This window comes from Heteronotia binoei, chromosome 21 (genome assembly GCF_032191835.1).
Source record: "Heteronotia binoei isolate CCM8104 ecotype False Entrance Well chromosome 21, APGP_CSIRO_Hbin_v1, whole genome shotgun sequence".
Classification (NCBI taxonomy): Eukaryota; Metazoa; Chordata; class Lepidosauria; order Squamata; family Gekkonidae; genus Heteronotia; species Heteronotia binoei.
The window spans coordinates 15,565,312-15,586,498 of NC_083243.1; the positions used below are offsets into that span (position 1 = coordinate 15,565,312).

The 21,187-nt window shown below is 47.3% G+C and overlaps 1 protein-coding gene across 1 annotated transcript in view; it reads right to left on the reverse strand.

Moving 5' to 3' along the window:
* Nucleotides 1–5,637: 5,637 nt before the first annotated feature.
* Nucleotides 5,638–21,187, reverse strand: part of RTN1 (reticulon 1) — a 248,090-nt gene continuing 232,540 nt past the window's right edge. Inside the window, exons 6-9 of the mRNA XM_060261935.1 lie at nucleotides 14,741–14,810; nucleotides 11,343–11,389; nucleotides 8,849–8,907; nucleotides 5,638–7,059 (exon numbers count right to left, since the gene is read on the reverse strand). Coding sequence (XP_060117918.1) covers nucleotides 7,017–7,059; nucleotides 8,849–8,907; nucleotides 11,343–11,389; nucleotides 14,741–14,810 — 219 coding nt within the window. The 3' untranslated portion in view covers nucleotides 5,638–7,016. The remainder of the gene's footprint in view (nucleotides 7,060–8,848; nucleotides 8,908–11,342; nucleotides 11,390–14,740; nucleotides 14,811–21,187) is intronic.

Below are 21,187 nucleotides of genomic sequence, written 5' to 3' on the forward strand. Positions count from 1 at the left end.
GCTTGGAGAAACGTCGACCGCGAGGTGACATCATAGAGGTTGACAGGTTATGCACGGGATGGAGAAGGTGGAGAAAGAAGTCCTTTTCTCCCTTCTCACAATACAAGAACTCGTGGGCATTCAATGTAATTGCTGAGCAGTCGGGTAGAACAGATAAAAGAAGTACTTGTTCACTCAAACGGTGATTAACATGTGGAATTCACTGCCACAGGTGGTGGCGGCGGCTGCAAGCATAGCCAGCTTTAAGAGGGGAATGGATAAGCATATGAAGCAGAGGTCCATCAGTGGCTATTAGCCACAGCGTATTGTTGGAACTCTATCTGGGGGAGTGATGCTCTGTATTCTTGTGCTGGGAGGGGGGGGCACAGTGGAAGGGCTTCTAGCCCCACTAGTGGACCTCCTGACGTGGTTTTTTGGCCACTGTGTGACACAGAGTGTTGGACTGGATGGGCCACTGGCCTAATCCAACATGGCTTCTCTTATGTTCTATGCGTCTTTGATTCTACGTTTGGCCACCCCTGCGTCAGAGGATGGACTCTGTGGCATTGTACCCCACTGAGGTCCTGTTCTCCAGAGGCGCCATTCCCCAAATGTGAAGAAATTTCCCAACCTGGACCTGGCGACCCTACACAACCCACCACCACCAGTGACCAGGAAGGACCCAGCAACTATACTCTGGTGCCTTTGGGCATTCAGTCTACTAGAATTGCCTGGAGTGCTCCTGAATTACAACTGATCTTCAAATAGGATGCCAATCCCAGGTGGGGCACGGGATTCCCCAGTTTGGAGGCCCTGCCCCCCCCCACCGGCATTTGGATCATCAGAAAGTGGGAGGGAAACGTCTGCCGGGCACTCCATTATTCCCATGGAGACCGATTCCCACAGGGTATAATGGAGCATTGATCCGCTGGTATCTGGGGCTCGCGAGGAGGGAAGGTGTTTGAAAAGTGTGTGGTCCCTTTAAATGTGATGGCCAGACTCCTTTGGAATTCAATTATGCTTGTCACACCCCTGTGCCTGGCTCCACTCCAAAGTCTCCCGGCTCCAACCCCAAAGTTCTCAGATATTTCTTGAATTGGACCTGGCAACCCCTATCTTCAGAGGGATCGGTTCTTCTGAAAAAAATATGGCCAATACAGAGGCAAACATATGATCATATGAAGCTGCCTTATGCTGAATCAGACACTTGGTCCATCAAAGTCAAGTATTGTCTTCTCAGACTGGCAGCGGCTCTCAGGGTCTCAAGCTGAGGTTTTTCACACTATTTGCCTGGACCCTTTTTTGGAGATGCCGGGGATTGAACCTGGGGCCTTCTGCTTCCCAGCAGATGCTCTACCACTGAGCCACTGTCCCTCCCCAACTCTGTAGTATTCCACAGGTCGAAGTCCCTCTCCAGACTGCTATCTCTACAGGCTCCACCTCCAAATCTCCAGAAATTTCCAGCCCAGAGTTGAGAACCAAACTTTGACTGGGTCTGGAGTTCTCCCCGGAGTTACAAGGCTGTCCAGCTACAGAGTTTTCATCACACTGAAAAGAATCCTCATTCCATTTTCTCGATATTTGCTGTTATCTGATGAGTGAAGCGAAAGAGAATGAAATAATAGCTTGGATAAAGCAGTATTGCGAAACGGGAGCTCTTCAGACCAGTTGTGCCTGTAAGCTGTTTGTGACGCTTGGAATTTTTCCGGGATCCCCTGCATACATTGTGCAAATCTGGAATATCTATGAATTTCTATGAATCTTCTATGAATGAATGAATTTCTACGAATTGTCGGATACGAGTAAAGAAATTGAATTTTCTACAATAATTGGAGAAGGCATCTTTATTGGACATTGTTTGTGAGTACTTCATATTGGACAAGAGGTATTCTATACATGGAGCTGTTACTACCTGGGGATTGGCAACCCTATGGTTTTCAGAGTGTGTTCACAGTGGCTTCACGTGTATTTTCTTGTAAGCATGTCCCACAACCGTAGTTCTGCTGTTTCACCTTAATCTGGGTTCAGGTAGCTGGCTCAAGTTGACTCAGCCTTCCATCCTTCCGAGGTCAGTAAAATGAATTCCCAGCTTGCTGGGGGGAAAGCGTAGAGATGACTGAGGAAGGCAATGGCAAACAAACCCGTAAGGGACTACCTTTCCCTTTAAAAAAATTAATTTATTACTAAAGTCAAGGTAGTCCCCTGTGCAAGCACCAGTCGTTTTCGACTCTGGGGTGACGTTGCTTTCACAGCGTTTTCACGCAGACATTTTACGGGGTGGTTTGCCATTGCCTTCCCCAGTCATCTACACTTTCCCCTCAACAAGCTGGGGACTCATTTGACTGACCTCGGAAGGATGGAAGGCTGCATCAATCTGGAGCCGGCTACCTGAACCAGCTTCCGCTGGGATTGAACTCAGGGTCATGAGCAGAGGGCTCTGACTGCAGTACTGCAGCTTTAACCGTTAATTTATGCTATTGAATTTGAGAATGTGCAACTTTCTGAAATACTTTCACACCTCGATCAACAAAAATAGCCCATGAAATGGAGATCTGAGTCTTAGTGAGAGAATACTCAGCCAACTGATGTTCATAAATTTACCAATGTTAGCTCCCGTACAGGCAAAATACAGTGCAAAACCTGAGTACATAGTGAAAATGAGACTCAACCTGTTCTTACCTGTTCAACAGTGGATTACTTGACCCTCAAGGGCAAAACTCTAAAGTAGGAAGCACCATTCTATGCCCTTGCATGACATAAGCCCTCCCTTCATATGTCATAAATCTTAACATTCAAAGATGACTTGATGACAAAAAAAGAGAAAAAGTTAACAAGTTGCAGAACATCGTCATTCCCAGCCTTGCTCAGGTGTTGCGAAAAGAAGAAATTAGATTTATATCCCCCCCTCCACTCCGAGTCTCAAAGTGGCTCACAATCACCTTTACCTTCCTCCTCCACAACACTCTGTGAGGTGGGTGAGGGCCGAGAGAGCTCTCACAGCAGCTGCCCTTTCAAGGACAACTCTTGCGAGAGCTATGGCTAACCCACGGCCATTCCAGCAGGTGCAAGTGGGGGAGTGGGGAATCAAACCCAGTTCTCCCAGATAAGAGTCCGTGCATTTAACTACTATGAACATATATAAATATATATGAAGCTGCCTTCTACTGAATCAGACCCTTGGTCCATCAAAGTCAGTATTGTCTAGGAGTGGCTCTCCAGGTCTCAAGCTGAGGTTTTTCATGCCTACTTGCCTGGACCTCTTTTAGTTGAAGATGCCAGGGATTGAACCTGGGACCTTCTGCTTACCAAGCAGATGCTCTGCCACTGAGCCACCGTACTGGCTGTGCCGCTGCGTTAGACTAATACAATATACAGATTCTTGGCTGTACCGCCACGGCAACTTCACTCACCTGAGCAGGCCTTCCGCAGCTGCTAACCTGCAAAATGGGCAAAATTGACAACTGCCCATACATGTTCTTTCCCGTTGTGTCTCCTGCCTTGTGAACGGCTTGTCCAAGGTACAGAAAGTTCCCACTTTCCTGGCTAACCGCAAACTATGCATAACTGAAATATTCAAGAGGCCTTTTTCATGGAGGTAGAGTTGCAGTGAACAAAATTGATTTTACAGATTGCTTGCCTAAGAGATCAGGGGCTGTGGTGCAATTCTCCCTCCAGGCTGTGGAGTCTTGTGAGCAAAAATTCTACTCTGTGAACTGCTGAGCATTAAGCTTGTGAGCTACTGCATAAATCGGTTTGCTCTGGGGCCATTTTTCCTGAGCTAAGACAAAGAGAGCCAGTTTGGTGTAGTGGTGAAGCGTGCGAACTCTTATCTGGGAGAACCGGGTTTGATTCCCCACTCCTCCACTCGCACCTGCTGGAATGGCCTTGGGTCAGCCCGAGCTCTGGCACAGGTTGTCCTTGAAAGGGCAGCTGCTGTGAGAGCTCTCTCAGCCTCACCCACCTCACAGGGTGTCTGTTGTGGGGGAGGAAGGGAAAGGAGATTGTGAGCCGCTCTGAGACTCCTCGGAGTGGAGGGCGGGATATACCGTATTTTTCACTCCATAAGATACACCTGACCTAAGACGCACCTAGTTTTTAGAGGAGGCTGGCTGACCAAAGGCTGCTTCCCTGAGGGGTCCCAGCCTGCGCCGCCCTGCAGCTCCTTCCTCCGACACGCGTCGGCCTCTTCCCAGCCCCCAAGTCTCCCCTCCCTAGCCCCAGCCCTGGGGCTCCTACTCTCGAGGAAGCGCAACCCGAGCCGGACCCCCTCAGCGCTCTTGGCCCCACCTCGCAAAGGGGAGGGGTGCGTGCAGATTGGACCCTCCTGCCCGCCGTCATGTGCTCGCCCTTGGCCACACCCTTTTTTGCAGTATTGGCTCCATAAGACGCACACACTTCCCCCCACACACTTTTTTTTTGGGGGGGGGAAGTGCATCTTATGGAGTGAAAAATACGGTAAATCCAATATCTTCATCTACCTCACGGGGGGTCTGTTGTGGGGGAGGAAAGGAAAGGAGATTGTGAGCCACTCTGAGACTCTTCAGAGTGGAGGGTGGGATATAAATCCAATATCTTCATCTACCTCACAGGGTGTCTGTTGTGGGGGGAGGAAGGTAAAGGAGATTGTGAGCCGCTCTGAGACTCTTCGGAGTGGAGGGCGGGAAATAAATCCAATATCTTCATCTACCTCACAGGGTGTCTGTTGTGGGGGAGGAAGGGAAAGGAGATTGTGAGCCGCTCTGAGACTCTTTGGAGTGGAGGGCGGGAAATAAATCCAATATCTTCATCTACCTCACAGGGCGTCTGTTGTGGGGGAGGAAGGGAAAGGAGATTGTGAGCCGCTCTGAGACTCTTTGGAGTGGAGGGCGGGATATAAATCCAATATCTTCATCTACCTCACAGGGCGTCTGTTGTGGGGGAGGAAGGGAAAGGAGATTGTGAGCCGCTCTGAGACTCTTTGGAGTGGAGGGTGGGATATAAATCCAATATCTTCATCTACCTCACAGGGTGTCTGTTGTGGGGGAGGAAGGGAAAGGAGATTGTGAGCTGCTCTGAGACTCTTTGGAGTGGAGGGCGGGATATAAATCCAATATCTTCATCTACCTCACAGGGTGTCTGTTGTGGGGGAGGAAGATAAAGGAGATTGTGAGCCGCTCTGAGACTCTTTGGAGTGGAGGGCGGGATATAAATCCAATATCTTCATCTACCTCACAGGGTGTCTGTTGTGGGGGGGGGGAGGTAAAGGAGATTGTGAGCCGCTCTGAGACTCTTTGGAGTGGAGGGCGGGATATAAATCCAATATCATCATTATCACCATCATTATCATCAAAAATGTGTGAGCTGAAATCTAAAAAACTCAGCTTAGAGGGAACACTGCTGTGGTGGCATCTCCTGCTGTGCACAGTTTACTGTAAGCAAAATCCTATATATGTAACTTCTGTACCGCTTCAAGTGTGATGTGAAAACTTATGATATGTTTCAGTTCTTTTTTGGTGGTTCCAGAATTCTCAGACCCTAACGCATCTGTTATCCAACGTCCCATTTTGTTCATTACACTCTGCGTAATCCGCCTCGCGTGCCGGTGAGAAAGGCAGAAACACATTTTAAAACGGTGATAAAAAACGGTGATGAAACAGCAAAAAGCGAGAGCTCCAAGCGTTAACATTTAGTCACATTTATTTCTGCATTCGGTATCAAGTACATAAGTGCAAATATTCAGAGTCCATAATTAAGTCCTACAGAGAACATCATACAAATCTGTGATACATGAAACAAGCCGAAAGCCTTCGATTCCCATACATGTATATCAGCCCGTTGATCCCTTGACAACCAAAAACAATGGGGAAAAAAGAAAAGTACCGGGTGGCTTGGTTGGTTTGATGGGTTTTTTTGTTCCTTTTCTGTTTTGTTTTTTTTCTTGAGAGAGACAGAGAGTTATACAAAATGGATCAGACCATATAAGTACCCATTGCTCTTTTGTTTGTGCTGGGGGGGAAAAAAGAAAACACACATAAAGACGTCAAGTCTACGATTCTAGGATAGTTAGTAAAAAGGACCCCCAACCAGCGAACCCAGTGGACGAAGAAGCGAACGGCATCAGTGCACGAAACAGAGGAAAGCCCGTAGCCACAAGTAACATTAAAAGTCATCGAAGCAAAGCCAATAGAAGAAATTGTCATAGTAGTCATAGTGGTAGAAGCACTAGAAAATCAAAAGGAGAAAGTTCAATAATATTCTTTTTTTTTTTTTTAGGCTCTCACCGTCATGCACTTAAGAAGCAACACAAGAACCACACCTAGAATACTTTTTTTTTCTCTTTACTATACTTTAGTGCCTGACACACGTGATTGCAGAAGAAGTCTAGAGAGTAACAGAAACAGCGGAAGAGGAAAGACAGACGGCTGCTTCACTGTTTCACATCTCCCGAGACTGTGGCGTTTTGAGAGAGAGAAAGAGAGAGAGAGAGAGAGGCGAAAATGGGTGTAGACAGATGTAATATCGTGGGGGGAATGTTTTAGAAGCACCCTCGCTATGGCACAATCCAAAAGTACCTTGTCCTGACAGTTCTGGAAGTTTGAAGCAAAAATCACTGCTGGGCGCACAGCACTGATTGGCCAGTGCCTGTTGATGACACCGAGAAACCTTTCCCCCCCCTCAATTCCTGGGGCAATTTGGTACTTAAAATTAACGATAAGGTGAAAAACGTCCAGAGAACCGCATGAATGTTCACACAGCCCTTTTACGGATGGCCTTTTCGTAGCATCGGAGAAGGGCAAGCGATAAACTGGGCCCGTGGATGGATGGATCGTGGGCATGTACTTCAATCTTTTCAGCTGCGTTGCCAAGAAGAAGCCGGGCTGATCCCTGTGGCTAAAGGGCATGCTCGTTTACCACATCTGTCTTCACCCAGTGATAGCGAGAGAGCGAGAGAGAAAGGAACAATAAATTATCCGGTTAAAAAGTAAGAACAGAGCGATTTTCGTCCCAGACTCTCTCATCGTTCACTCTTGCAAGCTGATGAATCTTCAGTGACGCCTCTACTCAGCCTTCCTCTTGGCACCTGGAATTTTTGCTTGGATCCTACAAGTGATAAATGGAATTACAAGCAGAATAACAACAACAATAATAATACATAATCATCCCCCCCAAAGAGCATTACGCTCAAGCGATCATCAGGGTTTTTAGAACGTTACTATTTAGATTGATATTATTGCACTGTTTAAATGCATATACTGTTTTTAGCAGCTGTATGTTGCCAGGGCTTTGTTTTTTTGTAGCAGGGACTCCTTTGCCTATTAGGCCACACCCCCTGTTGTAGCCAATCCTCCTGGAGCTTACAGCAGGCCCTGTACGAAGAGCCCTGTAAGCTCTTGGAGGATTGGCTATATAAGAGGCAAGGGTGGCATTCTAGCAGGAGCTCCTTTGCATATTAGGCCACACACCCCCTGATGTAGCCAATCCTCCTGGAGCTTACAGTAGGCCCTGTATGAAGAGCCCGGTAAGCTCTTGGAGGACTGGCTATATAAAAGGCAGGGGTGGAATTCTAGCAGGAGCTCCTTTGCATATTAGGCCACCCCCCCCCCCCCCCGATGTAGCCAATCCTCCTGGAGCTTACAGTAGGCCCTGTATGAAGAGCCCTGGCTATATAAAGGCAGGGGTGGAATTCTAGCAGGACCTCCTTTGCATATTAGGCCACACACCCCTGTTGTAGCCAATCCTCCTGGAGCTTCCAGTAGGCCCTGAATGAAGAATCCAGTAAGCTCTTGGAGGATTGGCTACATCAGGGGGTGTGGCCTAATATGCAAATAAGTTCCTGCTACAAACCCCCCCCCCCCCTATACGTAGCCCAGAAGCCCAGGCTTAGACTGGGATTGGGTGATTCAGTAAATTGAATCAATCAATCAAAATCCAATGGTCATCCCCAGCCCAAACAGTGTCTGGCTGTCCTCAACCAGAGCCACGGCCTTTTCAGCCCTGGCCCCGACCTTATGGAACGCTCTTCCAGGAGAGATCTGGGCCCTTGCAGGACCTGGTACAGTTCTGCAGTGCCTGCAAAACAGAGTTGTTCCTCCGGGCTTATGACTGAGGGCTGCGACGGGCTCCTTTCTGATAGGTTTCATGTAGGAATGGCCTCCCCCCCCCCCCCTTCTCCTCCCTCTCCCTTCACTGCCCCCCCTTCCTTCTAGAGTCTTACATATGATTAAATATATTTATTGGGGCTTTTGTGGATTTCCCACTAAATTAATTGCTTTCACTCCTAGGAATCCATGGCTTTTGTTTGTATTTTCATAATGATAAAATAGTATTAACTGGGTTTGCCTTTCACTTCACTTCACTTCAGTTCAGTTCAGTTTATTATTATGGCCACTGGCCAGAACATTTCCACCATCTAGAACAACCTTAAAAGTACCTTGTAAAAGAATCCCACAAAAAATCTGCGTTTTAAAATTTGATGACTTGAGGGTTATAACAGTAAAAAATTTAAAAAAATTATTATTTAACCCTTTAAACCATTTTTAAAAAATCACTTAAAAACTTGCTAAAAGATTTACAGTTTGGCCTATTTGTCTCGCTTTTTGCGTTCTTTATAAACCTGGGAACAGAACCTAGCCACTTGTCTTGTTGTTTGGAGGTTCCTGTCTGACAGGAGATAATCTAATTTGAATCTATTTGATCTGCCAGGGAACCTTTCCAAGGTTTGCCTGTGTCATTTATAAAGTCTATATCTCTAGCACCCACCATCACCTTTTTAGGGCAGGCGTGGCCCAGCCTAACAAAGTAACTTTTACGTCAACTCTGGCTCTCGCAACAACCAGGTTTTGACACCTCTGGCCTAACCCCTCCAAGAAAGCTTTTTCTTAAGACTCACTTTGCCACAACGGTATTTATGTGGGTCCTCGCAAGCCCCAAGTACTGGTCAATCTGTGCCTGGGAAAAGGGAGGAAATGAAATTGAGAGAAATCAAAATAGCATTTAGTTATTCATTGGACTTATATCCCGCCCTCCCCGCCGTAGCAGACTCCGGGCGGCTCACAACAACAAAACATTTGAACCATTCATAAATTCTAGAATGTAACAGTTCAAACATTGAACAAATTCAAGAGTCAACAATTTAAAACAATCTTGGTGCTGGTGTCATTCATTTCTGATGTCATTCAGCCCTCTTAGGCATCCTCATGCTTCCAAAAATTCAGTTGAAGGCAAGCCAAAATATATGCTGTCTTACAGGCCTTGCGGAACTGGGTAAGGTCCTGCAAGACTCTTACTTCTTCCAGGAGCTGGTTCCACCGACAGGGGGCTGTGACTGAGAAGGCCCTCTCTCTCGGGTGCTCTTCAAACTAGCCTCCCTTCTGGCCTCCTAGTAGAAGTGTTTATAGGGGCAGTTTGCACAGCTGATGCAGCTTTGGCCGCATTCCCTACCTCAGTGGTACTTACTCCACACGGCTCATAGACGGCTATATACATAACTACTGTTGACGAGGGGTGGCCAAACTGCAGCTCGAGAGCCGCATGTGGCTCATTAGCTCCCACTACCCCATCAGCCAGCTTGGAAAAGGCATTTTTCTCTTTAAATCACAGCCAAAAGCAACCCGATGCAAGAAAGGAGAGTCCTGGGCAAGCGAGGCCTGCTTGGGCTAGCTAGAGATCCAGCCAGCCCAAGCAGGCTTCATTCACCTGGGACTCTCATTTTTCTCTTTAAATCACTTCTCCAAGCCAAGCCAGCTGGCAGCTGAAGAATGCATTTAAGGTTAAAGTTGCTTTCTTTCCACCTCTCCCTCAAACATCGGGCATTTATTCCATGTGGCTCATGTTCAGCAAGTTTGCCCACCCTTGCTATTGACCAAAAGTACCACTCTGACTTCCATCCCTGATATGAGCTCTACAACTCATCTTGTTCCCAGCCATTCCTAGAACTACTCTATGTCACTTCAGGCTTGTTTGTTCTAACTGGAAGTGATGTAGCACAGTACGCAGTGCTGCAGGGTGTTTAAAAGTGTTCCCTGCTTCTTCTCAGAGTAATTAATAATTAGTCTATGGCGGTATGTGTCGAATAGCCGGGAGATCCTAAGATTGTCTGGCAGCCAGAAGTTCAAGCTCTTTTTAGCGTTGTGTACCACTAGGTGGCAAGCTAGACTTGTTTTTTTAAGGCAAGAGACATTCAGAGGCAGTTTGCCATTGCCTGCCTTGGCATCACAATCCTAGTATTCCTTTAGAGGTCTCCCATCCAAATACTAGTCAAGGCAACTCTGCTTAGCTTCCAAGCTCTGACAAGCTCAGACCATAAGAACATAAGAGAAGCCATGTTGGATCAGGCCGATGGCCCATCCAGTCCAACGCTCTGTGTCACACAGTGGCCAAAAAACCACAGGTGCCATCAGGAGATCCGTCAGTGGAACCAAGACACTAGAAGCCCTCCTACTGTGACCCCCCAAGCACCAAGGATACAGAGCATCACTGCCCCAGACGTAAGAACATAAGAGAAGCCATGTTGGATCAGGCCAATGGCCCATCCAGTCCAGCACTCTGTGTCACACAGTGGCCAAAAAACCCCAGGCGCCATCAGGAGGTCCATCAGTGGGGCCAGGACACTAGAAGCCCTCCACTGTGCCCCTCCCAAGCACCAAGAATACAGAGCATCACTTGCCCCAGACAGAGAATTCCAAATATATCTTGTGGCTAAGAGCCACTGATGGACCTCTGCTCCATATGTTGATCCAATCCCCTCTTGAAGCTGGCTATGCTTGTAGCTGCCACCACCTCCCGTGGCAGTGAATTCCATGTGTTAATCACCCTTTGGGTGAAGGACTTCCTTTTATCCGTTCTAACCCGACTGCTCAGCAATTTCATTGAGTACCCACAAGTTCTCGTATTGTGAGAAAAGGAGAAAAGTACTTCTTTCTCTACCTTCTCTATCTCATGCACAATCTTGTAAACATCTATCATGTCACCCCCCAGTTGTCATTTCTCCAAGCTAAAGAGCCCCACATGCTTTAACCTTTCTTCATAGAGAAAGCGTTCCAACCCTTTTATCAGTCTAGTTGCCCTTTTCTGGACTTTCCCCAATGCTATAATACCTTTTTTGAGGTGCGGTGATCAGAATTGTACACAGTATTCCAAATGAGGCCGCCCCATTGATTTATACAAGGGCATCATGATAGGCCAAAGTGGATTATTTAGGGTGTTATCAACAGCTATGCCAGGGGTGGCCAAGGGTAGCTCTCCAGATGTTTTTTTTGCCTACAACTCCCATCAGTCCCAGCCAGCATGGCCAATGGCTGGGGCTGATGGGAGTTGTAGGCAAAAAACATCCGGAGAGCCACCGTTGGCCACCTCTGAGCTATGCAATGGATTTCTGGACGTACCTGATACTTGTCATATACGACAGGTAGAGTAAACATCGATACCACAGCTAGATGGGAAGCAAAAGAAAGAGTGTTAACCATACATCCCTGAGCATTGGAAATACATGCATCACATACTATGTTGATCGTGCTCCCCTCCCAAGGAAAGTGTTAAATTGAGGACGACTAGAGGATGATGAAGAAGCGATTTGGGAATTTCTGAAGTCGCAGGGAACACCGCTGTGCTCTCCATCGTACTTGTGATCTGAGCAGGAATCTCCTGACTCCTTCCTGCCTGATGCTGTGTGCGGATCTCCCGAAAACGCTGCTTGCTTTTGTATATGACCTTGGACTGCTGGACCTTGCAATCTGCAGGGATCGTTTTGTAGAAAAATAGGTGGTGGAGCTCATTAGCATAACTCATTTGCATATGCTGCCCCCTGCAGCCAAAAGCAACCTGATGCAAGAAAGGAGAGTCCCGGGCAAGCGAGGCCTGCTTGGGCTAGCTAGAGATCCAGCCAGCCCAAGCAGGCTTCATTCACCTGGGACTCTCCTGGGAGAGTCAGTTTGGTGTAGTGGTGAAGTGCGCGGACTCTTATCTGGGAGAACCGGGTTTGATTCCCCACTCCTCCACTCGCAGCTGCTGGAATGGCCTTGGGTTAGCCATAGCTCTGGCAGAGGTTGTCCTTGAAAGGGCAGCTGCTGTGAGGGCCCTCTCCAGCCCCACCCACCTCACAGGGTGTCTGTTGTGGGGGAGGAAGGTAAAGGAGATTGTGAGCCGCTCTGAGACTCTTCGGAGTGGAGGGTCGGATATAAATCCAATATCTTCTTCATCTTCTATGTTCTTAATGGGCCACCCCCCCCCCCCAGTCAAAAGGCCAGCAAGCCACCCACCGCCCAGAATCACATAATAAGTGGAGAAAGGGTGGTGAGGGCTTCTCCAGGGATTAATGAGGGCTGCTGGGGGTGTGGCAAAGCCCCTGGTAGCTGGCTGGCTGGCTGCTCTCGTAATCTAGGGATTGTTATGTAGCTGCACCTACTATTCAATAGACAAGGCAGGTGGAGGGGAGGAAGAGGGAACCCTCAGAAAGGTTCTGGAGCTGTGCTCCTGTGAGATCCTGCTGAATCTGAGGCCTGATGCTCTGAATTGGACTCTGCTCTCTGGTAACTCAACCTTCTGGATTGAATCTTGACTCTGGCTTTGACTGATTCGGCTTGCACCTAGACTGTGACATGTGGGCGCAGACAGGTGGCAGGAGAGATGTGTGGGTAGGGGCCAGGCACAGTGAGCCTCACCAAACGTCCCGGGCCTCGCATCTGCCCCCCCCCCGGAAACCGCTGACGCCAGCCCTGTCCTGAGAACAGCAAGAAGGGAGAATTGGGGTTGGCAGCAAGGTGAGAGAATGGGTGGGAATTGCCCTGACCCTACCGTTGGCAAAAAACTAATTTGCAATCCAGCCCATGATTTTACACAAGGTCGTTTTGTAGAAAAAGAGGTGCCAGAGGTCATTAGCATGACTCATTTGCCAAACCCTAAGCCTATGCCACACACCTCTGACATCACCGGAAGGCGTACTAGATTATATCAGCTCAGTGTCTGCCTTAAAATGCTTCTTGAATTAGAATTGTCATCATGAAATCTGACTCCCATCAAACTTTTTCGATGACTTTCACCAGTTTGGTGTGGTGGTTAAGTGTGTGGACTCTTATCTGGGAGAACCAGGTTTGATTCCCCACTCCTGCACTTACAGCTGCTGGATGTCATGAGCCCTGACGAGGAGGAGCTGGAAGGGTTAAGACACCTGGAAGAGTTGCCAGCCAGTTCCTCAGCTGAACAAACAGCAGCTGACCCATCAAGCACTCTCCAGGCACCAGTGTCAGCTGTTGACAATCAGTCTCCTCCAAGCTCTCCTCCCATCTCAAGAGTTCAAAGCAGGCTCCGGAAAGAACTTTCAGGGCGAAGACATGAGGCATGCCGATGCTTCAGCTCTCTCAGCCCTGAGTTCTTGCAGAGTCACTGCCACCCAGGGAGCAGGCTGATTGAGACTCCCATATAGCTCCCACCCAGGACCTGGTAACCTTGTGGAAGCAACAAGTCTATTCTCTGGCTTGCAGCCACGCTCCTTCCTGATTCCTGATCCTGACCTGCTTGATTTCCTTGGCACCCTGACCTTTTGGCTTTTGGACATTGACTTCTGATTCCGGATTGTGATTCTGCATTGGCGACTTGGCTCCTGCTTGACTTCCTGGACTTTGACCTTGGACTGGCTTTGGACTCCTGCCTGCCTGCACCTGGAGAACGTGACACTGGAGGAGCTCTCTCAGCCCCACCTACCTCACAGGGTATCTGTTGTGGGGGGGGGGAAGGTAAAGGAGATTGTGACTGCTCTAAGACTCTGAGATTCAGGATATAGGGTGGAATATAAATCCAATATCATCATCACCATATGGCCACAGAGGCATAATGAAGATTTTCATCGGTCTGCTTTATATGTTTTGGTTATTTCCCCTTTTTTTGTTGGAAAAAATATTAGAAAGTTTGTCTGATCTTAGAGTTCAGCAGAATTCTTACAGGAAGTTTGAACAATGGAGTCCAGAAGCAATTGTTTTTTTGTTTTTTTTGGGAGGGGGGGAGGTAAGAAAAAAAGCACAATAAAATTTAGAGGTTCTGGAGCTCTGCTCCTGTGAGCTCCTGCCCAAAATGAGGCCTGGTTTTACATAAACAATTTGTAGTAGCTTAAGAACATAAAAACATAAGAGAAGCCATGTGTGATCAGGCCAGTGGCCCATCCAGTCCAACACTCTGTGTCACACTTAAGAACATAAGAGAAGCCATGTTGGATCACGCCAATGGCCCATCCAGTCCAACACTCTGTGTCACGTAAGAGAAGCCATGTTGGATCAGGCCAATGGCCCATCCAGTCCAACACTCTGAGTCACAGAAGAACATAAGAGAAGCCATGTTGGATCAGGCCAATGGCCCATCCAGTCCAACACTCTGTGTCACAAAGAGGCCAAAAAACCAGGTGCCATCAGGAGGTCCACCAGTGGGGCCAGGACACTAGAAGCCCTTGCACTGTTGCCCCTCCCAAGCACCCAGAATACAGAGCATCACTGCCCCAGACAGAGAGTTCCACCTCTACCTTGTAGCTAACAGCCACTGATGGACCTCTGCTCCATATGCTTATCCAACCCCCTCTTGAAGCTGTCTATGCTTGTAGCCGCCGCCACCTCCTGTGGCAGTGAATTCCACGTGTTAATCACCCTTTGGGTGAAGAAGGACTTCCTTTTATCAGTTCTAGCTTGCTAGGAAAGACAGAGGGAAACCATTCTGGTGGGGCTGATGTCATTATTTTGTCCTAACAGATATCACAGCTTAAATTGAAATGGGAGATCTTAAAACAAACAATGCACTTTACCCAGTATCAGAAGAGTCAGGCCGTTGAAGAGTGCTCCCACGTAAGTCAACAGCCACATTAGCACTGCAAACTAAATTAAAATACAATAATTACCTCTCCCATGAACACAACAGGCTGTCTGCAGAACAGTAAAATTACTCTAGGAAACTTTTTCACACCAGTGTGCTGTTTATTACCCAACCAGCTTAATTTGGCGAAGCTTGTAGATCAACATGTTACCATTGTTGCTGGCTCCTTCTAGCCCAAGGGTGTCGAACTCATTTGATATGAGGGCCGGATCTGACATAAATGAGACTGTGTTGGGCCGGGCCATGTCGGGCCGGGCCATATGTGTACCTATTTAAGATTAGGTAGCAGAGATATCAACTTTATAAAGGACACAGACACACACTAAGATTTTTTTTTAAAAAAAATCCCTTAAACATGCTTAAAACATTAGCACTTGGTCTTAAAGGTGCTTTCTTTGTATCTCCCCTGTGCAATCCAGGAAACTGGGCAAAGGAAGCTCTGGCTCTTTCCTTCTGTCCCCAGGGGAACAGGAGGCGGAGGAGCCTCAGTCAATAGAAGGAAGAGAGGCTTGGCTCAGTAGCTCTGCTGTGTGATTGAGAGAGCCCAGCAAGCTCTCCCCAAGGGAGGAGCCTCAGCCAATGGAGAAAAAAGAGACTTTGTTCTGTAGTTCTTGTGCGAATGAGCAAGCTTTGCAAAGCAAGCTGTGATGCAGAAGGAAGCAAGAGAGAAGGAGAAAGAAGCAGAGGACAGCCAGTTGCTCGATGGCCTGATAGAAGCTCTTCGAGGGTCTGATTCGGCCCCCTGGGCCGCATGTTTGACACCTCAATCTAGCCAATCTGTTGATGGGCTTTTGTCACTTCTATAGGTTTTTAGCCACAGTTACAGCAGCTCAGAATTTGGGGTCCACACCAAATTTAGCAGCTTGATTCCTCCCTCCTCTAAAAATAAGTTTATTTACTATTTATTTATTTTATTTTGTAAATTTATAGTCCGCCCTCTCCCATAATGGGCTCAGGGCGGATCACAACATGGTGAAAACAATTAAAACCAGCAATGAAACAACTAAAACAGTTAGAACAATTAAGCCATTCGATCAAAGTTAATTTAAGGCAGCATGGATGGTGCGAGCACATAAATCAAGGCATGATCGTCACAGACATATGAACATATATATATGAACGTATGAAGCTGCCTTCTACTGAATCAGGCCCTCGGTCCATCGAAGTCAGTCTTGTCTACTCAGACTGGCAGCGGCTCTCCAGGGTCTCAAGCTGAGGTTTTTCACACCTACTTGTCTGGACCCTTTTTAGTTGGAGATGCCGGGGATTGAACCGGAGACCTTCTGCTTACCAAGCAGATGCTCTACCACTGAGCCACCGTCCCTCCCTCCAAAGGATATCAACAGTATCAGCCTGATTTTAGCAATCAAGATGGCTATCAGTGCTGGGAGGCCAGTTGAGTGGTGTGCCAAAATAAGGACGCCCGCTTGCCTCAACCATAGGCCTGGCGGAACAGCTCCGTTTTACAGGCCCCCCCGGAATGGTAACAATCTCCATAGAGAGCTGATTCCACCAGGTTGGGGCCAGGGCTGAAAAAGCCCTGGACCTGGTCGAGGCAAGCCGGACGTCTCTTGGGCCTGGGATGGTCAAAAGATGTCGGCTGGCTGATCATAATGACCTCCCGGGCTCATGTGCGGAGAGACGGTCCAACACGTATGCTGGTCCCAGGCGGCGCAAGGCTTTAAACATCAATACTAGAACCTTGAAGCGGATCCGGTCCTTGATCGGAAGCCAGTGCAAACTGCGCAGCATCAGCTGACCGCTCTGGTCCTTAAGCTTTGAATGTATAAGGGAAAGTGGAACGGAGAAAGATTTCCAGGTATCTGACACAGCGCTTCAGAGCCCAGCAGAACCAAAATAAACGATGCAAATTGAACAAAGATATGGTAATCCTTATACATTTCTAGGCTGCAGAACTGAGCTTCTCTTGGCATAGGACAAGGATGGCCAAACTGCGGCTCAGAAGCCACAAGTGGCTCTTTCACACATATTGTGTGCTCTCGAAGTCCCCACTGCCCCATCGGCCAGACTGGAGAGAGAATTTGTCTCTTTACAAAACCTCTCCAAGCCGAGCCAGTAAGTGGCTTGGAAAATGCTCTAAAAGTTAAAACTGCTTTCTTTCCATCTCTCCCTCCCTCTCCCCCTCTATTTTCCTTCCTTCCTTCCTTCCTTCCTTCCTTCCTTCCTTCCTTCCTTCCTTCCTTCCTTCCTTCCGTCCATCCGTCTTGTGGCTCTCAAACATCTGACATTCATGTTTTGCGGCTCGGAGAAGGCATTTCTCTCTTTAAATCTATTCTCCAAGCCAAGCCAGACAGCATCCTGGAGAATGCATTTAAAAATAATGTTGTTCTCTCCCCCCGCCCCCACCTCTCTCCCCTCCATCTATCTATTTGCCTTCCTTCCTTCTTTCCTTCCCTCAAACATCTGATGTTCATGTCTTGCAGGTCTCAAACATCTGACATTTGTTCTATGTGGCTCTTACATTAAGCAAGTTTGGCCATCCCGGCATACTTTTATTTTAATGCAGAACTGCTCTTTGTTTGAAGAGTATAAAAAGGCTGGTCGGTCATACCAACAAGCCAATGTACCGCTGCATCCCGATGTCCTTTCCCATGGACAATTTACGATCTGACATTGTCTTACGCATCAATAAATAATTAGTTCACATTGACCAAAGCCCAGGCTACGTGTACACGATGCATTCCAAGGGTTTGGCATTCCTCCCATCCCTGGAAAAGGGTTCAACACCCCTGCCTTAAAGGGCGGTCATACGTTAGCTGTGCCTCGATGCCACTTTCCACCATCAGCCGACAACCGCTGAACATTAGTGGTGAAGGAAGCGGCCTGCACTGAAGCTGGAATGAAGCGAGTACAGGACACGCTCATGGGATCCAGCAGCAGACAGCCTTCGAAGGAACAGCCTTTGCTCAGCCTTGTGGCTAACAGCCATTAACATGAATTTGTCCAAGCCTTTAAAAAAGAGCCATCTAAGCCAGTGGCCCCCAACCTTTTTGATCCCAGGGACCGGCCCCAGGGCCAGCCCCGTCCACCGCGGCCCCAGGGCTGGCAGGGTGGGAGCACCCAATTTGGCCTCCCCCTGTGTGGCACCTTCTCCTTCACCCCCATTTTCTTTCCCCCGTTTCCTCCTCTGCCCCCCATGCAGCCTTGCCACCCACCCACCCAAGGCACCTTCCCCAGCCTTAAAATGGTGAAAACGGGGATGGGGGGGAAGGTGCCGTGGGGGGGGGCAAGGCTGATCAGCTGGGGGATTGGCCTGGGAGGCACTTCACGGCCCCTTCCCCAGCCTTAAAATGCTGAAAACGGGGGGAGGAGGAGGCGCTGCAGGGGGGCAGTGAGGCTGCGCGGGGGTGGGGAGCGGTGAGGCTGCATGGCCCGGTTGGAAACAGGCCATGGCCTGGTACTGGTCCGCGGCCCGGGCATTGGGGAACCTTGATCGAAACTACTGGCCATGTTTGCCTGCATCAGTGAATTTCACAGCTATGCTAGACATGGCGTGACAAAGTAATTTCTTTTGCCTGTCCCAAATCTACTGCTCATTTGGGATCAACTGAATCTACTGGGATAGAAGGACTCAGCGATCTCCACGCCCGCTCATATCTGATGGACCTTTGATGCTTAAAAACTTATACCCTGGAAACCTTGGTTGGTTTCTAAGGTACTGTTGCAGGGGTGGCCAATGGTAGCTCTCCGGATGGTTTTTTTTTGCCTACAACTCCCATCAGCCCCAGCCAGCATGGCCAATGGGAGACGGGAGTTGTAGGCAAAAAAAAAAAAAACATCTGGAGAGCTACCGTTGGCCAACCCTGTACTATTGGACTGCAATCTAACTGAGCAATGCCACCACTGGGAGCTGTCCAAGGTGCTGATTCTAGCCAGCGACCTGTAAAACCATTCTCTGCTTAGGAAAACCTGCTCCAGAGCAAAGTTGGAGTCCAGTAGCACCTTTAAGACCAAAAAAGTTTTATTCAGGATGTAAGCTTTCGTGTGCTAGAAGCACACTTCATCAGACAATAGGATGGAATGGAATTAGCAATCCTACATAGAGAGAGAGTGGGCAGTCAATTAGTATGCAAAGTATTTCCCCCCCCATATGAGCCTCACAGAGCACTTCGATCAAGTACACAAAATCTCCTCATGATCCCCGGGCCAAAATGAGCATGGCTGTCCACTACTAGAGCAAGAGCCTTTTCAGTGGCAGCCCCCACTATGTAGAATGCCCCCCCCAACCCCCCCCCCCCATCAGGGCCCCGTGGGACTTATCACAATTCCGCAGGGCCAGTAAAACAGAATTGTTTAAACTAGCGTTTAACAAATAACGGGGAGGCTATAATGACATCAAAACTGAAGGGATAAGAAAAGAACAAACAGAAATGGAAATAGTTCTGCTTGGAGATAATGAAAAATTAATTTCAAAAAAATATAAATTACTGTTAAAATCTCAAATGATTAAGTGGGCAATTAATGTAAATAAAGAAATACAGATGGAAACTTGGGAACACTTGTGGAAAAATTCTATGAAGCTTTCGACATGTCATAGTATTAAAGAGAACTCTTAAAATGATGTACAGATGGTACATGACTCCTAAAAAATTGGCAAAGATGAATAACAAGATGCCAGCTAGATGTTGGAAATGTAAAAAACATGAAGGTTCTTTCTACCATATGTGGCGGACTTGTGAAAGGGCGAAAAAGTATTGGCAGATGATTCAGCAAGAAATGACTAAGATTTTGGGATATGAATTTTAAGAAAGTTGCAAAGACTTTTCTTTTGGGATTACAAATGGAAAAATTTCCAAAAGAAGATAGAACTGTAATTTGGTACTTGCTTTCAGCTGCTAGGACATTATATGCACAGTTGTGGAAGCAAGAAAAAATACCAGAGAAATGGGATTGGATTATAAAAGTTATGACATGGAGCGAAATGGACAAATTAACAAGAACATTAAGAGACTATGATTTAGAAGTTTTTAAGATGGAATGGAAAAAGTTTAGAAGATATGTAGAAAAAGAGTGGAAAATAAAAGGACACTGGACAATTTTCGATAATGATTAAGTTTTAGAAGAAGAAGGATATAATTTTTTTTTAATAGTTAAGGGTACCTTTAAATATTAGCATTATAAGTAAATAACACCGGTGGGGGTCAAGTAACGGGGGGAGGGGTGGGTAGAAAGTAATATACGGGGTAGATAAAAGAAGTCATTAAGATTTAAGAAATAATTTTGTTACCATAATTAGGGTTTGTAGAATCTTTCAGGCTCAAGTGCCGTGTTCTACTGGAGAAAGTTTTTCTTCCAGACATTTCGTTCTCAGCTGCTGAGAACATCCTCAGTGGCGTTGCAGCTGGAGCAGGTGCTCTGACCTTCTTGGCTGCTGTGCGTCACTCAACGCACAGCAGCCATGAAGGTCAGAGCGCCTGCTCCGGCTGCAATGCCACTGAGGATGTTCTCCGCAGCTGAGAACGAAACGTCTGGAAGAAAAACTTTCTCCAGTAGAACACGGCACTTGAGCCCGAAAGATTCTACAAACCCTAATGATGTTACCAGCCGTGAAAACCTGAAATCTTTGTTACCATATGTTACCAATAAAATTGTTTTAACCAACAAATAACGGGGAGGCGACCACTATTCCACCATCCAACAGCACTGACAGCTGACCCATCCCAGCACAAATCCAGAGTGCCAAACAATATCTTATAATATCATTACATGAGGCGCTCAATAAGAATTAAAACCCGCCATCTGGATCCTGGTTAGTGAACCCGGAACCGTACTACATATTTTAAATTGTATGAACTATCGAAAAGATTTAACGATTTTATTGCTCTTCGATTTTAACACTCTGTTATTTTAACCGTGGTTAGCCGCCCTGAGCTCGTTAGGGGAGGGCGGGATATCATATAAATGCAATAAAATAAATAAATAAATAAAAATAAAATAAATTAGTGAAAATGTTTTAAGCAGATTAAAAGAATAACAAGTTGGAGGTCTAGTAATCGTTGGTTTGGGTAGACTGGGCAGAAAAAACAGCAAAGGCAATAAACATCAGAGATGGACATTGATGTCTATGTCATTGGGTTTCTTAATCAGGAAGAGTAATAAATTAGAGTCTGTTGTAATGTTTCACTGGTCTCCTCTCAAGCGTGGGTTAAAATAACATCTTGCTGTAGAACAGCAGTGGCCAAACTGTGGCTCAAGAGCCACATGAGGCTCTTTCACACATATTGTGTGGCTCTCGAAGCCCCCAACACCCCCGTTGGCAGATTTAAAAAAGGCATTTCTTTCTTTAAATCAATTCTCCAAGCCAACCAGCTGGCAGCTTGGTGAATGCACTTGAAGTTGCTTTCTTTTCACCTCTCCC